The sequence below is a fragment of the Rhipicephalus microplus genome, chromosome 8 (genome assembly GCF_043290135.1).
Source record: "Rhipicephalus microplus isolate Deutch F79 chromosome 8, USDA_Rmic, whole genome shotgun sequence".
NCBI classification, from domain to species: Eukaryota; Metazoa; Arthropoda; class Arachnida; order Ixodida; family Ixodidae; genus Rhipicephalus; species Rhipicephalus microplus.
In genome coordinates this window covers 17,712,048-17,729,440 of record NC_134707.1, presented here as the reverse complement: position 1 = coordinate 17,729,440, position 17,393 = coordinate 17,712,048, and the positions used below count along the sequence as shown (strand labels likewise).

The 17,393-nt window shown below is 45.4% G+C and overlaps 1 protein-coding gene and 1 pseudogene across 1 annotated transcript; one reads left to right on the top strand and one right to left on the bottom strand.

The window, feature by feature from the left end:
- Window positions 1-890: 890 nt before the first annotated feature.
- LOC119164188 (G patch domain-containing protein 11) lies at window positions 891-15,461 on the top strand. The gene is made up of 6 exons (XM_075871189.1): window positions 891-1,094; window positions 3,199-3,434; window positions 4,103-4,338; window positions 5,662-5,868; window positions 14,538-14,619; window positions 15,329-15,461. The coding sequence occupies exons 1-6, from the start codon at window positions 1,039-1,041 to the stop codon at window positions 15,385-15,387; spliced, it is 876 nt and encodes a 291-aa protein (XP_075727304.1). The 5' UTR covers window positions 891-1,038; the 3' UTR covers window positions 15,388-15,461.
- LOC142769128 (uncharacterized) lies at window positions 9,854-11,246 on the bottom strand (annotated as a pseudogene).
- Window positions 15,462-17,393: the final 1,932 nt, after the last annotated feature.

The following is a 17,393-nucleotide window of genomic DNA, read 5'->3' as shown; positions in this document are numbered from 1 at the left end:
CTAAAAACCATAATTTCTTCAATAACCGCACACTTGTTTTTTGTAGCGCCCCCTGTTAATGTGACCTTGAGTCTATGTTGTTCAAGCTGGGAGATACAGGGCCTCCGTGATTAAAAGTTGCCTTTACTGCATTGCTTATTTATTTCTGAGACTATTTGATTGGCCAATTTTAGTGAGTGCATGAATACAGTGACCTGAAGTTACTCTATTCATAAACGTCCCAGCGTTTGCGGAAGCCAGATTTTTCTTTCATGCAGTACGGTTAATTCTTGCGGAATGAACAAAACGTTTCCTTTGGAGCATGTCCCGCTGAGAGCCGCAATTTTTATTGCTCTTTAATGTCTTTTTCAGGAACCGAAGGTTGAAATAATTGTAGCAGCATTCCTTAGAAAATCACCTTTTTTTTTTTTACCACCTTTAGACACAGTGATTTTTGACCCTCCTGACGAAATGATTCTTCCGCACAATCTTGTGTGTGCTTTACTTCAAAATAGCGTAATAAGCAGTTCATGTCAGCATAATACACGTGAGTAAATCGAAGAGGGTTTCTTTCATTTCTTGTCTGCAATGAAAACAATAAGCATGCCAGTAATTTGGGACACCCATCCGTGATAAAAACGTGAAAGTTCATACGAGGTTGCAGCAGCTTCATTAAACGCAATAATACGTCTTAATTTGTTGTCTTTACACTTTTCGTATTGTGTTGGGAAGGATCACGGTGGTTTAGATTGCGTAGTTTCGCTCTGAAAATTTATATTTTGCGCGTAATGCACACCGGTCAGTTGCAGCGTGGCCCTGGTGGCGTAGTTGCGTTAGTGGCCATGATTTCTTGGTTCTCTGGTTGCACGGATGACACACTATTCCATTCGTACAACATGGTAGCCCACCACTTCAACGAGCAAAGTAAACACAGGTTGCGGTGGCACGAAGTTCTCTGTGTTGATGGTGTCTGCACTGCGTGTCCTATAGCTCTCACGAGACGTTCCCGCGTCCTAAGTGTTTTCTGGTAGTACTCAAAGTACTCACGAAAGTGCGGCGATGTCAGGTGATACCGACGACGATGACTACATGTCGATGAACTTCTTCGCTGAAAGGTAGGATCAATTGCCGATTGCACAGTTTTAAAGTGATGTATTTTGTCCGCATCAGTGAATGTAAATGCACAAGTACTTGAAGGGTTTTTCAACATGTCCTGGGGTTTTATGAATGATGACGCCACTGCACAAATCTGTTACAGGCGTCTCGTGAGTGCACTCGGTTGATTTTTCATTCATTCAAGGTAGTGCTCTTGGGTTCGATTCACGAATCGCCTGACGTCGTCTTAGCTTGAGAAAGTAAACTTATCGAAGTAAAATAAATAACTTGAATTAACCTCATTACCGCCGCGAAATGCATGCTTGGGTGAATCGTGTTTGTTTAGGTCCCCATGCCGTGTCAGCGAGCTACTGATGACCAATTATTTGTACAAGACCCCAAATCCTTTTTCCTCAACACCAACCCTTCAGGTGGTCTCCTACAATCACCAGAAATAATGCTAGACCAGCCGCCTCCGCCGTCAGCATCAGTGTTGTGTAGTTGCCACTACGGAACCTGAAATAATCCGAAATCATTCCACATTTTCGCGACCCCGGAATGAAATGGGGACAACGTTTGGAGGAATGGAATTAAGCGCATTTTCCTCAGAATGGGAATAGAATTAAGTCTTTTTCCGGAAATAGAGCACATTTTCGTCAACGTGCTGTTCTTCAAAATCCAAACATTAGTTAGTCAGACCCTGGAATTGGACAATTAAGCAGTAATTTAAAAGGCTTGCATTATTACATGCATGGTACATTTATAAGCAATGCACCCACTATAAATTTGTTCCAATATAAACTGTGCTGCTCCAAAGCTTTTCTCTATTTTTTGCGAAACCACGTCTCCATGCCATGGTATTCCTCTTGCGGAACTATACAATGGCGGCATACCCACCTTACACCTTGTGATCTTTTTCCTCCTCTGTGGTGCTTCAGCCGACTACTGCCTCCCCATCCATCACTTTGTTTTTGCTTCTGCCACCATCGGTGACTCGGAGGCTTACTCGAAAAAATGCTACTCTATGTTGTGATGCATATTGATGCCGGCGTGATGTTTGTGTCTACTGCAAACTTTCGTATACCTGCTTGCTCACAGACTCGCCTCATATTCTCGCCACACAAAGAATAAGAGAGTATTCCTGGTTACTGAGGGCAAAATTTCCAAGCTTTACTGGCTTCCGGCTATAGTAAAAAGATGCTGCGAAGGTAGTAAAGTATGATCGCAACGAGTAAATGCATGCATTGCCATCTGTCTATTAACTTCTATTTTTTATGATTGTGCTGACCATGCAAATACCATAGGTAGCGGGAGAACTGCCCCTATGGCAAATAGTGGTGTGTTTGTACTGCAAGAGATAAGCCACCAAGCTACTTTCTCTTGACCGTGGTAACGTGTTTAGCATAGTTTTGCAGTTCTCATGGATCTGATGATATCAGTTTTATAATATAATCATTATTAGCTTGATAAAGATACCAAGATGTGCCTTTCTTACGTTGAGGAATTATAGAAGTGTAATTGACCTGCCTGGCCATTCCTGGAGTGGAAATGGGCTACGTCTTGTCATTCCTAGAAATTAAAAAGAATGGAAATATGGCAAGTAGTAAGTTCCCAGAATGGAATTGGAATGGAGGTGGCCATTCTGTAACAATGATGAGCACACAGGCAGTCATTCCTTAACGGTCTGCCATCAACCGTTCCCCTTCAAATTTCGCCTCAACAGTTTCCTCCAGAGCAGCTTTCTCTAAAGAAAAAGCACTCTCTAGTCTGTACTGAAACATTGCCTTGGTAAAAAGTTTCTCATCCACATTTTCTGCCAAGAAGTTTGCACTTAGCAGTTTAAAGTCAATAATTACCTTTCAAATTTAATTCTCAACAGCTCCCCGCAAAGAAATTTGCAACAATTTTTTCTGTAGAGCATTGTTTGAAACTCTAGAGTGTATATTTTGACAAATTGGTACATATCTGTAGGAACCAAGAGACCACAAACCACACTGCAGTGGGACACGGACAGACTAGGTGCTTAGTCTCTCTCTGTCCTGTTGCCCTGTAATTTTTGATATTTTTATTTAGTATTCTTTAAGTGATTGCTTTGAAATTCCTTTATTTTAACTCTCTTTGAAGCGAGGACCTGCGGCCCGGACTCGTCCACAGCCGTGCGACCAAGCGGCGCTTCGAGGCCGAGAAGAAGCACCAGGAAGCGAACAAGATGAGCCGCACGAAGTCTACGAAGCAGTTAATGGAGGACACCCGTACTGAAGCACTCAACAAACCATTGGGCGAAGAAAACAAGGGATTCAACCTTCTCAAGATGATGGGCTTCAAGCCAGGCATGGGGCTTGGCAAGGCAGCAACTGCAGGTATGTGCCTGCCTCTTGCTACCCTTGGGAATTTTCAACGAAAATTGCAATAGAATATCGTCAAGCAGAACTTCCAGGGTCTAGAAAAATCTGTTCATGGTGACTAGACCTGTGGTTATTGCTGAGGAGGTGCAGTACAATCTGTCATTGATTCACTCGGCATTCTTCAATTTATAGATGGAAAATGTCATGAACGTTGTGGACATGATATTACTTTACAGAAAGTTGAAGAGGTTTTGGAAATGAGATTACATTAGGCACTTTGTAGCATTAATTGAAAGGCAGAGATGCCCAAGATTGCCTTTTGTGGAAAAACAGTGTTTTATTCTCGAAGGGCTCCAATACCCCTACGAGTATGCTTATACGTGTGTCTTTATGTGCATGTATGAATATAAGCATATCAATTGCAAGAATTCTGGGAAGGTGTTAAAGTCTTCCAAAACTTCCATGTGCTAGATCTGTGGCCATATTTTATATTTTACAGACAGTGCAAAAATACATCCACTTCTTTTTCATGAAATTCAACAAAGCTGTGCAACCTTGTATGAAAGGGCATTTCATCATTTCATACCCAGTTCTTATGAAAGAGGGATCACCCAGATCATCTTTTCTTTTTTGTTTGTTGTGCAGTTTGTTCTCTTCACGATTTCACTGCTGTTCCCTTTCAGGCAGTTCGCTTAAGGAGCCGATTCCTATCGTGGTACGGGCAAACCGTGGTGGTTTGGGCCAAGAATCCGAAGCCCGCGAACGAATCGAAGCCAGGCTGAAGACGACATCCGAGGCGGAATGCAACCGAATGGCTCAGGAGTTTAGAAATGCCAAGCGTAGCAAAGCCCTCTTGCAGCAGATTGAGGCTGACTTGAGGAAAAGTCAGAGGGCATGCTATAACCTGGACAGTGCACAGGTACTGCAAGTCTCTTGATTGACAGTCTTTCTTATGACACAGTCATTTGACCTTTTGCAGTCTGAAACCTTTACCCCCTTCTCTCCGATATTGTCCTAAACTAATGAAAATAAAGCTCAAGGAAAAGCTTATTTACTCTTTTTGAAATGGGACATAATGCAGTGAGATGTCGGTGTGAATCAACCATAAAAGAAGCTTGTGCAGCAGAGATCGACCATAGACTGCTCTGTTTGCGTCTAATTGTCAGGAAGGGCCCAACAATGGACCACAAAAGATTAACCAACTCACCTTTGGTGTATTTGGAATCCCTTCTAAGTGAGTCTTACTTGGTGGTACAGTGCTTACGGCGCTGTACTGTTGACAGGAAAGACGGGGTTCAATCTAAGCCACTGCAGTCGCATTTTCATTGAGGCAAAATGCTAGAGGTCCATGGCAGTGTCAGTGCACCTTAAAGAACTCCAAGTGGTCAAAATTTTGCAGAACTCTCCACTGTGGCATCTCTCATATACCCTTAGTCACTTTGGGGTCTGAATTACCATAAACTCACTAACCTTGCAATTTGATCAAGCTCTCTAAAGTTAGTGAGCAACTGGATATTAGATTTGGCCGCTGTAATAAACATCCTGAGCAGTGCCCGGACAAATTCATATTGCTTCAGTAATTTGTATTGGCTGTGGAATGCTGGATAGGGGGCGCACCGAAAATCAGCACCAGGCGGAGAGTTGCGACACAACTCGGCCCCTCGCGCTCGGACGACCGGCTGGGTGTACCGTGGGAAGAGCACGCGCGTGTACCTGTCGTGCTTCATTTTGTAACGAACAGCTCAAAAAGCTGTTGCACTAGTAATACTGCACTGTGGTTTAGAAAAAAAAAGAACTTTGTTCGAAGGTTACCCTCGCATAAAAAGCACTAGAAATTGGAGAGAATCTCTGGAATGCGGATTGCGTCTATGCATATAGCATTGAAGCGACAGTGCTGTGATGGCGACTTCCTCGTCATTATTTTCTGGCTGCCTGCTGATTGGACGAGAACCGGTGCATTCAGCGAGTTTTGTGTTGAGCTAGTGCAGGCTGACATGCCCCCATTGATATGTCCGTGCTGCGACAGTACGATGTTGCCCACTTCTTGTCTGCAAGAGCAGTTGAGAAGTATGCGTTGACTACCAGGGTGACGCAGCCCGCATCGTGGAAACTCCGGCACTGGTTCCCTATACAGTCAGCTTATTCATCAAATTCAGATTCTTGATTTGAAATGACTTTTTTGAATGAGAACTTCACGTATTTTCGTGCTAACAAAAATACAACTACTATTATTCACCCGCAGGATATTACAGAGCCCGAACAGCTCTGGTTCTGGCCTGGCAACACACATCCGACCAGCGCCGATGGTGACGTCAGGAATGTGGTGTCTCTAGACGAAGATGTAGCTGACGGCGACATCGTTTCGTCGGACGATGGGCTTGTTCTGCAGAAGAGAAGTTGGGATGAGAGCGAAGAAGAAGAAGAAAAAGAGGAGGAAGAAGATGTAGACGTGAGTGATGTTACTGTAAGAGTTCGCAGGTGCTAAATCCATGTGGTCATCGGGTCATGTTCCGCAGCCGTTGCTGTCGGCTTCTTATAACATAGCCCTAGACTACTTTGCGACGTTGATCGTGTCGCACACTCCTCGGGACTGTGTGGCTATGATCTTCGGCTGCTAGAATGCCAAATGCTGTTTACAACAGAATACTAGCTCGGCCAACGCTCAGTTCTTTTTAGCCTGGCTTTGCCATAAGAGATGAACTGCCTTATTCTCGCACATTATGCTAACCACCACATTCAGAATTGTTCAGAAATATTTCACTTGTCTCGCTCCTAGAATTGCACTCATTAGGCTCAAATTTGGCATTTTCAATGCTTTTAGGGGTGCCACATGAGGCCTTGCAACAATGATCATCATGCGGTAGCAGGCATTGAGGTCCACTGTTCTAAAGTATCCACATGCTCCACAGTAACTTCAAGTCACAACGTTAGTTGGTGAGGTCCGGCTCATTTCGAGAAGTGTCAGGTTTTTGCCGGTAGATCACTCACAATGTATGACAAGTAATGAACCTACAGAAACTTTGGAGTTTATTCCCTGTCCCGGCCTAGAGGGACTAAATTCATGCAATTTAGTTCTGTGAGGGCTGGGACAGGGAAGAAGGTTAAAGCAGGTAGGTGGGAGAGGATAGTTTGCTCAAAATGTCAGAAAATGTTACTGCTTGAAAAAAAAAACTTTCCCACCTGTGATAACCTGCCTGTCATTACTGAAGAAGATTTGACACTCAGGATTCGAACAACAAGTTGGTACTGGTCATGAAAACGTCTAGAACATGGATGCTTGATTCTAAAACATAGTTTTTGTTTCCTTGCTGAGCTTCATCATATGGTGAACATGTAAAGTGCCTCACATAAACTGAGCTTTACACTAGTCATGCCTGTGTAACTTAGGAACATACTTAAGAGGAAAAAAAATTTAAAAGGTGGGATGACGACAGTCAAGTGCGGGCCATGGGTGTAAGCAAGAGGTTCGGCCCGTGTGCAGCACGTTTGAGCCTCTTCATATAGAGCCATGGTGTAATGATTATGTGGAGGTGTGTGTCGTGTTGCGCCCTAGCGAAAGGCCATGTGCGTCCGGGTCGGCCGCAGGAGCTGAGAAAGGAACTGAGCCGCTTCCGATGCGCGCGAGATAACGTCCAACCTTTATTCCATGCAACCAGCATACATATATAGCAGACTCTCATGTGACCAATGACGTCACGTACAAACGACATTTTACAATTGCGGGCGACAGCGCCAGATAACGCGGACACTTGACGCGCCTGGGCGCTATCACCACATCTCCCCTTCTTTAACAATACGCTGACAGTTGCAACAAACTTCGCAGCACTGCCAGTGAAAGAACACTTTGCAGAAACAAAAAAATGTGCAAGAACAATACAGTCAATTACTGAACCTGTAGCGGTCCGGCCGTCGAACAAGACGACCAGATCGCGTTCGGTATTCAGGGAGGTCAGTTCCCGGCAAGGAAGGGCTAGATAGATCGTCAGGCGCCATGCTGTCTGTAACGCGATTAGAATTCTGTTCCGTTTCTACCCGACTATCATCTGCCTGAGGAAAATCATTGCTATCTCCCTCATCCTCACCTTCTTTTGGCTGTGAAACAGAGCGCACCAAGGATTTCCTGTTTCTTTCTAGAAGTACGCCAGTGGAGGTTCTAACCACATACGACCTCGGCCGCTTAGCAAGTCGCAAGACTCGCGCTTTTGCTTTGCAGTCCGTCACCCAGACTTTCGCACCCGGTTCGAGTGCTCGCAACGAAGCAGCCCTATGACGAAGGTTGAAGTTCCTACGCTGCCGCTGTCGGGCGGTCGTATCATGGCTTCTGAACTTTCTCAGGTTCACCGTCTGAGGCAGAAGGCTTGTGGGATGGACAGGCACCGTTGTGCGTAGCCGCCTACCCATTAGAAGTTCTGCAGGGCTTTTCCCAAGTGGCCCCGGAGTGTCCCTGTACGCTAGGAGAGGAAGATATGGATCCTTCGCTTTTGTAATGAGGCCTTTGATTGTCTCGACCATCCTCTCTACTTCACCATTTGCCTGGGGGTACCTTGGGCTAGACGTCACAGCGCGAAACCCGTAGTTGCGAGCGAACAACTTGTATTCCTTCGACACAAATTGCGCTCCGTTATCAGACATAACAACTTCTGGTATGCCATGTCTTGCAAAGAAACTTTTAAGGTGCGTAATGACAGTGGCACTCGTTGTAGATGATAACAAAGCAATCTCTGGGTACCTAGAAAAATAATCTACGACTACCAAATACTATTTTCCTTGAACATGGCAGAGATCAGCTCCTAGTTTTTGCCAAGGACGCTGTGGAGTGGTTGTCGGGATCATTGGTTCTGGCTTTTGGTGTCTGTGCTCGGCGCATACGCGGCAATCGGTAACCAAAGCTTTCAGCTGATAACTCAACCCTGGCCACCATACCGACTCTTTGGCTTGAGCTCTGCATTTTTCGATTCCCAGGTGACTCTCGTGCAAGCGTATCAGGACCTCTGCGAGCAATTTTTGAGGAATGACCAACCTCATACCTTTAAGTAGCACGCCTTCAGCAACTGTAAGCGTGGCTCTTTCCTGCCAATATGAACGCAAGACCATCGGAAGAGATGAGAATTTTGGCCACCCTTTCCGGCTGAATTTTACGAGTGCTTGACAAACTTCGTCAGCGGCTTGTTCTGCTTTCACTCTCTCGAAGAGGCTGGCCTCGACCGCGTTTGACAAGCATCCTGAAACGTGCTTGCTGACGTCACTAATAGACAGTGCATTATCAGTTTCTTTTCCCTTCCCCGAATCGGGGCCCTCGACAACACATCTGCAGTAACTAAGCTCTTGCCCGGGACATGCACAACTTCATAGCTGAACCGCATGAGCCTCATGCGAAAACGCTGAATGCGAGGTGGTAAAACATCTAAAGGAGATTTTCCCAGCAAGGTTACAAGAGGTTTGTGGTCGGTTTCACACACAATTTCAAGACCTTTGTTGTACCCTTCGAATCGTTCTGCCGCCCACGTCATTGCTAGTGCTTCTTTTTCAATCTGGGAATATCTGGTTTCGGCAGGCGTCAACGATCGCGATGCAAAGGCAACGGGTCGTTTTTCGTTGTTTGGTTGAACTTGCATCAGTACCGCCCCCAAACCGAATGATGACGCATCGGCGGAAAGAATCGTAGGTTACTTTGCATCATAGTTAGCCATGACGCGCGCCGAACCGATAACGTCTTTAACGTATGACAGCGCTTGCTCTTGGGCTGGTCCCCACGTCCATTCAGAACTCTTCAAAAGCAAGTGACGTAACGGTGCCGTTTTTGAAGCCAAATCTGGTATGAATCTTGCCAGATGATTAGTCATTCCGAGCAGCCGTCGAACGTCAGACACGTTATTTGGCGTCGGCAGTTCTTTGATGGCCCGGACCTTTTCAGGGTCCGGCCTGATTCCATCTCGACTTAGAACACAACCAAGAAACTTTATCTCGGTTACTCCAAAACAACACTTTTCTTTGTTTAGCGTAACACCAGCACTCATGAGACGGTCTAAAGTAAGACGCAGATGCTCATCATGTTGAGCTTTGTCGCAGCCATAAATGAGCACATCATCCATCATGTTTACCACGCCTGGGATTCCTTCCAGAATCTGCGACATTTTCTTTTGAAAAAACTCAGGTGCTGACGTTATTCCAAACGGTAGCCTCTCAAAACAGTATCGCCCAAATGGCGTAATGAAGGTAGTCAACAATTGGTTTTCCGGCGACAACTTGACCTGATAAAATCCAGAATTAGCGTCCAGCTTCGAAAAAACCGATGCCCCACTTAACAGACCAAGGCTATCTTCAACCGTTGGCATAACATAGCGCTCGCGAAGTACACTTTTATTTAGTTGCGTCAAGTCAACGCAAATACGAACGTCTCCAGAAGGTTTGAGTACTGGTACAATACCTGCGCACTATTCTGCTGGTTCGTCTACTTTGCGGATTACGTCATCTCGCTCCATACGCTCGAGCTCCTGCTTCACTCGGTCCCGCAGGGGTAAGGCAATGCGACGCGCAACCGGAATAGCAAAGGGTACCGAGCTCGGCTTCAGTCTGATATTGTATTCCCCTTTCATAGCACCCAGACTACCGAAAAGCTGAGAGTAGGAAGCTTCGATAGCTGCTGCGCTACTGACCGAGTCAGTGAACTTGATCAGCTCAAGGGCTTCGAGCGCTGGGAGACCCAAAAGTATCGAGCGTAAAGGCGAGACTACGTACACAGTTTGTCGGACAATGCGTTGTCTCCACTGTATAGTGGCAAGAAATTTTCCGAGAACATGCAGTGGCTCATTCGCAGGGCCTGTTAAGGTTATGTCGCACTTGTCTAATTTGGTAAGCAATCCCGGAAATGTTGAGGGTACAACGGACACTTCTGAACCCGAGTCAAGTTTAGCGAACACCGGAGTGCCGTTAATGATAACTTGAGCATACCGAGAATTGGAGTGCTCCCCATTTACCGCGCCTACAAAATACGCCCCTCTTTCTATATGGAGAGAAGAAATCTGTACCTTCTTTCGCTCGCCTGCAGCCTTTTTCCGACACACCACTGCAAAATGTCCGGAACAACCACAGTAGTTGCATTTCGCAGCTCATGCCGGGCAGGAGGTCCTCGGGTGCTCTCCTTGACCGCAGTTGGGGCATGAACTGGATGTGAGAGGTCGGTAGGACTGTGGTCTGGTGCGTTGACCTTGTGTGACCGGTGCACTGGTCCTTGACGAGGTGCCGGTACGCTGTCCTGAAGAATTCTTTCGGGGCTGCCGTTGTTTGTTGACCGCGTCCAGGTTGCTGGCTGGCGCTGCCGAAGGTTCGTCGCTGGTTTCTCGCAGCTGTTGCTGCTGTCGTTGGACGGTCTCCTTCAAGCGAGCTTTTGCCAAAGCGCTGGCGAGTGTAAGATTTGCATCCATTTGCAGAGACTCCGAGAGCTTGGCATCACTGAGGCCGACTACAAACCGGTCGCGGATCATGCGTTCCTTTTCCTTGTAGTCGCACCGGTCCGCCAGTGTGTGCAACGCGGTGATGAATTGGTCGACTGACTCGCCTGGTTGTTGTATGCGTCGGTGAAAACATGCGCTCTCGTAAACGAGGTTCCGTGCGGCCACGAAGTGATCGTTGAACTTTTTCTGACGACTTCATACTGCTTCTGCTGTTGTTCAGATAGTGTGAAGGTCGAAAAGATCTCTCTCGCTTGCCTGCCCATTGCGTAGAGTAGAGTCCGGACTTGCGCTTCTTCACTTCGCTCATTTAAGCCAGAGGCAAAGCGGTAGTCGTCGAATAGTTGGATCCAGGAAGGCCATTCGGACGTTTGGTCGAAGTCAAACGCTGGCGGAGCTGGAACCGCGAACATGCCGTGAACTGGCTTGACTTTGTCTTCTGACATGGCGCCGCTTGACGAAGACTGGTGCAACGCCCCTCGAATGTCAGAAGAATCCCACTTCTGACACCATGTCGTGTTGCGCCCTAGCGAAAGGCCATGCGCGTCCGGGCCGGCCGCAGGAGCTGAGAAAGGGACCGAGCCGCTTCCGATGCGCGCGAGATAACGTCCAACCTTTATTCCATGCAACCAGCATACATATATAGCAGACTCTCATGTGACCAATGACGTCACGTACAAACGACATTTTACAATTGCGGGCGACAGCGCCAGATAACGCGGACACTTGACGCGCCTGGGCGCTATCACCACAGTGTGATGCACTTACAAGCACATTATGGCCCTACCTGATTACTGCATGATGCAAAACTCTGCAAAACTTCACATGATCGATTAACAGTGGCATCATGTTGAGTTTTCCTGTTTTTCACTCAGTTATTCTATGATTGCACAATACACCACTTAACTGCAACACCAGAGCCTTTGTAAAACAAACTCAACCCAATAACTAATATGAAATGATGCTGAAAAAACAGTCTTGGTCTGTGCATTCTGTTCTTACTGCTCTCGCGACTTCTCTCCTTGGAAGTGCGCTGTGGTGCGACAGCCAAGCAATGCTTGTTACAGCAAAGCTGTCCATCTGGGTGATAATGTGTAGTTCGCACCGCACACTCAATTGAGACATTGTGTATTTCTGGTGTGGCCAGTGTGGTACCGTATTTACTCGATTCTACCGCGCCCTCGATTGTAACGCGCACCCGGTTTCGGCGATGAAAAAAAAAAGTAAGACATTAATTGCAACGCGCACCCATTTTTCTCGTTGGCCCGCAGGATCACACCACTCGAAAAAACGACTCCTTTCGGGAGCGTCTTCCATTTAAATATGAGGTACGGGGGAAGCTTGTGCCCATCTGACGTGTAAAAGAGCATTGCCGTCACTGCAGTTTTACCGTGGACCGCTGTCAGCACTCGAACTTGCTTCGCCCCCTTCTTCTCGACGGTTGTGGTGCTAGGCATGTCCAAGTAAAGAGGTGTCTGATCGGCATTCCCGATTTGCCCAAGCAGATAGCCGTTGTTGCGCCGCAAGTTTAGGACAAACCTCTGAAAACTGTGAAGCTTTTCATCTTACCTCTCGGAACTTTCCGCATATGCCCGTTCACCTTTGGAGGGAAAGTTAGTTAGCCAGCACCTGCTCACTTTAAACTAGCTCCGCATTAGCCCTTTTTCTATTCTAAGGCTAACTGCATAGCCCGCACTTGGAGCAGTTCTGTCGTCACGGGCCGCTGTGCCGCTCGCTGCTCAAGCACATACTCGCCGAGCAGCTCTTCAATTTGCAGAAACCGACCCTGCTGTGGTCCACTGAAGCCTTTGCGTGAAGCTTTGCTGTCGACCATCTTCTGCTTTTGTTTCCGCCAGTCCCGCACGCATGTTTCGGGAACTCCGAACGACCGCGATGCGGCCCATTTCCGTCCGTTTCTACACACGCGATGACTTTTCTTTGAAAAGCGGCATTGTGGTGCACTCGAGTTTTTGGAGTCGATCCTTCCATACCGTCGACGCTAATGCACTACAAGATGACGAACTCCTCAGCACACGTACGAAGTGCCGCACATGGGAAACATTATAGGCAGAAATGGCCGACGCGCCATGCCGACGCACGTAGGGGGCAGCTTTGGATATGCCGATGGCAATAGAATGACCGTATTCAGTTTTTTTTGTTTTTTTTTTCGTACTCGATTCTAACGCGCATGAAATTTATGAACTCACTTAACCGAAAAAAGGTGTGCGTTAGATTGGAGTAATTACGGTAGTTATCAACATCACCAAGGCAGCATAACGCTGTGGATATAAAGGGACACCAAAGTCAAATAACAATTCATGTCAGAGTGAAATCTCGATGTATGACATCTGAAACATCAATATCAACTGTAGTGCCGTACTTGCCAAGAAATTGAAGTAAATGCACAAAAACACATGGGCCACGAGTATCGCCAAATTATCTTGATCACGTCAGAGTTACCACTTACAATTATCATTAGTAATCAAACTAGCTGCAGTAAATTAAGATTGATTGATTGATATGTGGGGTTTAACGTCCCAAAACCACTATATGATTATGAGAGACGCCGTAGTGGAGGGCTCCGGAAATTTAGACCACCTGGGGTTCTTTAACGTGCACCCAAATCTGAGCACACGGGCCTACAACATTTCCGCCTCCATCGGAAATGCAGCCGCCGCAGCCGGGATTCGAACCCGCGCCCTGCGGGTCAGCAGCCGAGTACCTTAGCCACTAGACCACCGCGGCGGGGCTGCAGTAAATTAAGAACCTTCTGGTCATAAAGAGATGTAATAAAATGCTGCTTGTTCCATTCTGTTTGATTTTTGAAAAAAAAAAAAACGCAGGACATTACTATTGGAAATGGTGCGAGTGGCTCACAAGTTCAATTTTTGCCTGGTTAAACTGGACAGGTCGTGCGATCTAGTGGGGCCCACTTAAACCAAACACTTCTGCCATCTCGGAGGCCATAGCTGAAAATTGTTCAATGGCCGTTGTTGCTGCTATGGCTTCTGCTACTTTCGCTCGGCTGCTACTAGTGTCGGCGGCCACACAGTAAAGTGGGGCTACTTTGTGGACGGCAACATTCTTGTGAAAGGTTCCAATAAGGCGGGTAATTTGAAGTGCGCTAACGCAATGTGGACCTCTAGAACGTGATTTTATTTCAAAATAAGGACTTCCTTGGCACAGTAGTAGCACTGCGAGGTTTATGGACAACTATTTTAGCAATCAACATCGACTTAATATTTGCCTTTAGTGTCCCTTTAATGCACTAGTTGGTATTGATTTGTGACAAATAGTGGTGAAGTTATAACAAGGGCAGGGAGATGGTAATAAATGGCGCTCATACTTTTGTCTTGTATGTGTGGCCGTTTGATCTAGTAACAAGCATTTCCGTCTTCTCATATGTTACCATCTTGCATGTCAGTGCTCCTATATTATATGTTGCTGTCCTTTTATTGGTCTTTGGTTTTCTTGATAGTGTTGTATCATAGCTGGAGCCTTAGCAAAATCTTTGTCGAGATTGCGGCGGATTGTATTCTGAAGGCCGTTGTACACTTAGCTACAATAGTTGGCACCCTCGCTGCTCTTTTCACCGGTGTGTGTGAAAATGATCACTTTCATTCAAATGCATGTGGGGATTCCCTTTTGCTTCTTTCCTTCCTTGCAGCCCTCTGAGAGGCTCCGAGTTCTCACCGACTACCTTCGACGACGTCACCATTACTGCATATGGTGTGTCATTCAATTCGAGGGTAAGTTTTTAGCGTTTTTTTCTTTTCGCTAACTATTTAACAGACCATTTAATAGCAATAGATCAATATAGTGAAGTGTTCAAAAAGTGTTACTCTGTTTAAAATACGAGCACGTCAACCTTGGCAGTATTTTAAGTGTTCCTGTTTGGTTTCAATATTTTGTTATGCTCAATGATACTTGGAATAAGCAAATCCCCCGAAATTTAAAAAAAATATTTATTGACTTCGAAAGCTTGTGGCTAGCGCACTTGACATGTTGCTTTGCTACAAATAAGCTTTGTTTCCAAAATAAATGATCATTAGCAAACAACAATTGAATCTGTCATTGCCACATATCAGTGTACTGTTTGTATATACATGCATACATTATTACAAAGAATGTAATTAGATCTCGTAATCATTGCTTATAATCATTGATTTTGTTATGATATTGTAATAAGTGAGTCCAATCAATGACAAATTATAGAAATTCAACACAATAGTCTGACCGTGCCAGCAAGTAATTATTCGCTTAGATTACTTCAGTAATATGCATATCAAGTTTCATTATTAACTGCACACGGAGGTAAGCACTACTTATTCTGAGTAGAAAGATGTTACTAGTGCAGTCGTGATATGGGATCATAATCTCTTAATTGAGGATTGTGTGTCGGGCTGCACGTGAATAATTAGCACGTGTTCATTACTAACCAACATTTTCTGTCTGCAGATGAAGAGGACATGGCAAGTTGCCCTGGGCCAACGAGGGCAGATCATGATGATGACTAAGCATTTTGCAAGTCATTGTATGCTGTACATAGCATTTGCAAATAAAGTTGCTTCCTGTATACATAGTTACTACACATTGGAGCGATTCATTATCCCGGCTGCGGCGGCTGCATTTCCGATGGAGGCGGAAATGTTGTAGGCCCGTGTGCTCAGATTTGGGTGCACGTTAAAGAACCCCAGGTGGTCGAAATTTCCAGAGCCCTCCACTACGGCGTCTCTCATAATCATATAGTGGTTTTGGGACGTTAAACCCCAAATATCAATCAATCAATCAATTGGAGCAATACATTGTAGAAAAATTGTGGGGAAATTTTCACGGGCAAATTGTCGCAATGTGCTAAGTGTTTGTTGGGTGAAGGAGCCGTGTACCGTAGTAGCATACTTTTGTTAATTTACTACACTCCGATGGCACTACAGCAAAGCTGCATCTCGCATGAAGGTGACTTCATTATAAAGTTCTTGAGCCTAGAGTGTAATAAAAACACGCCTGGTAAGGAGAAATCTTAATTGACGATAAGATACACTCACCAACTAAGAAGGAACACAGAATAAGAGTGCCATAGTAATCTTTAGTTGGTGAGTGTATGTTTTCTTCAAACCATTATGAGTCTCTGAAGTGCAATGTCTAGAGAAGTGGGCTCAACTTGTTCTTGTCACTTCTTTGAAATAGTGGCCCAGAAAGAGTGACACATTGTACACAGGATGAATGTATGCACAGTCAAAGTGTTTTGACATAAAGTCAACGCTCTGCATGACTGTAGCTTATCACTTTGTTGAAGGCACTACAATGTTCAACTGATTGTTTCATGTCCTGCGTTCTGAAACTGTCAAAAGTACTATTTTTTTTGCTCACGATGAATACAACCAAAAATGCTGTGCATGCATATTCTGTCTATGATCTGATTGCTTTTATTGTGATTTTTTTGTGTGGCATCCACATCGCCGTCAATCACCGTATATGTATAGGTATCTATATATATGATAGCGCAAGATAGAAAAATAATCCAGAGAAAGGCTTCAGCGCGCTGAATTAAACGTCCAACCTCTTGCTTGTGAGTGCGAGGTGTTACCCTCTAAGCCACGAAGGAGCGCCTCCTTCAACGTTGAAATGGCAAGCTATTTATATTTACCACTTACCGCTGGCGATGGCCATCTTAGGGAACTGTCGTGTTTTCAGCATTACCTGCGAGATGGCGCAATGAGCGCGTGCTCTCATCTCCCATGCATACTTTCCCCCACAGAAGGGGGGGGGGGGAGGGTGGACGCTCACGCGTACATTCTCGTGGTGGGAAGAATTGTACGCCTTGGGCATTCACCAAAACGAATCTGTTATAGTTACCAGGCGGACAAAGGTCACCGCACTTGCTGCAGTCTCAGTTTGCCAGAAGGTTGCCCTTTTCTGACACAGTGAAGCTACAACCGAGTTGCTTATTCGCGTTCATCTGTACCTGTGAGTACGTTTCGTGTGTCATTTGTGCCTGAGAAACGCGGGGCACGTTTCAATCTGCTTGCCATTTTTCGCATGACCTTCCAATTTGTTGCTATCGCGTTCATTGCTTCGCATTTGCGGCAAAGCTCTGACTTTTTTATGTAAGAATGAGACATATAATTTAGAAGAATTATATACTTAATTACATGCTAATTATGATGAATTACTAAAACTTACAAAACCACATTTGTATTTAAATTATTTGTGGCGAAAGCCATTATAAGGTCACAACAGCCGAAGTTTTCTGCTACCCTTGGTGCCCTTAACTGCACTCTTGCGAAATAAGAAAAATAAATAAATAAAATGTTTCTAGGATAGAGTAGAGTTCGAACCCAGACCCTTTGCATGGAAGCCCAGTAGTTTACCACATAGCCATGCTGGTGTTAGAGACCCCAATGTTGGCAGACCATATTCAAGCTTCATGTCTTGGAAAGAGTCCTATTACTATGTGTAACTAAGTGTTTTGGAACAGCAAAATGACAAACAGGCATCACGCAATCTGAACCGTATAATGAAT

Excerpts from the sequence above, each read along its gene's own strand:
- LOC119164188 (XM_075871189.1), top strand. The coding sequence starts at position 1,039 with ATGTCAGGTGATACCGACGACGATGACTACATGTCGATGAACTTCTTC. Across the intron at positions 4,339-5,661 it reads ATAACCTGGACAGTGCACAG|GATATTACAGAGCCCGAACA; the intron begins GTACTGCAAGTC and ends ATTCACCCGCAG. Across the intron at positions 5,869-14,537 it reads AGGAGGAAGAAGATGTAGAC|CCCTCTGAGAGGCTCCGAGT; the intron begins GTGAGTGATGTT and ends CCTTCCTTGCAG.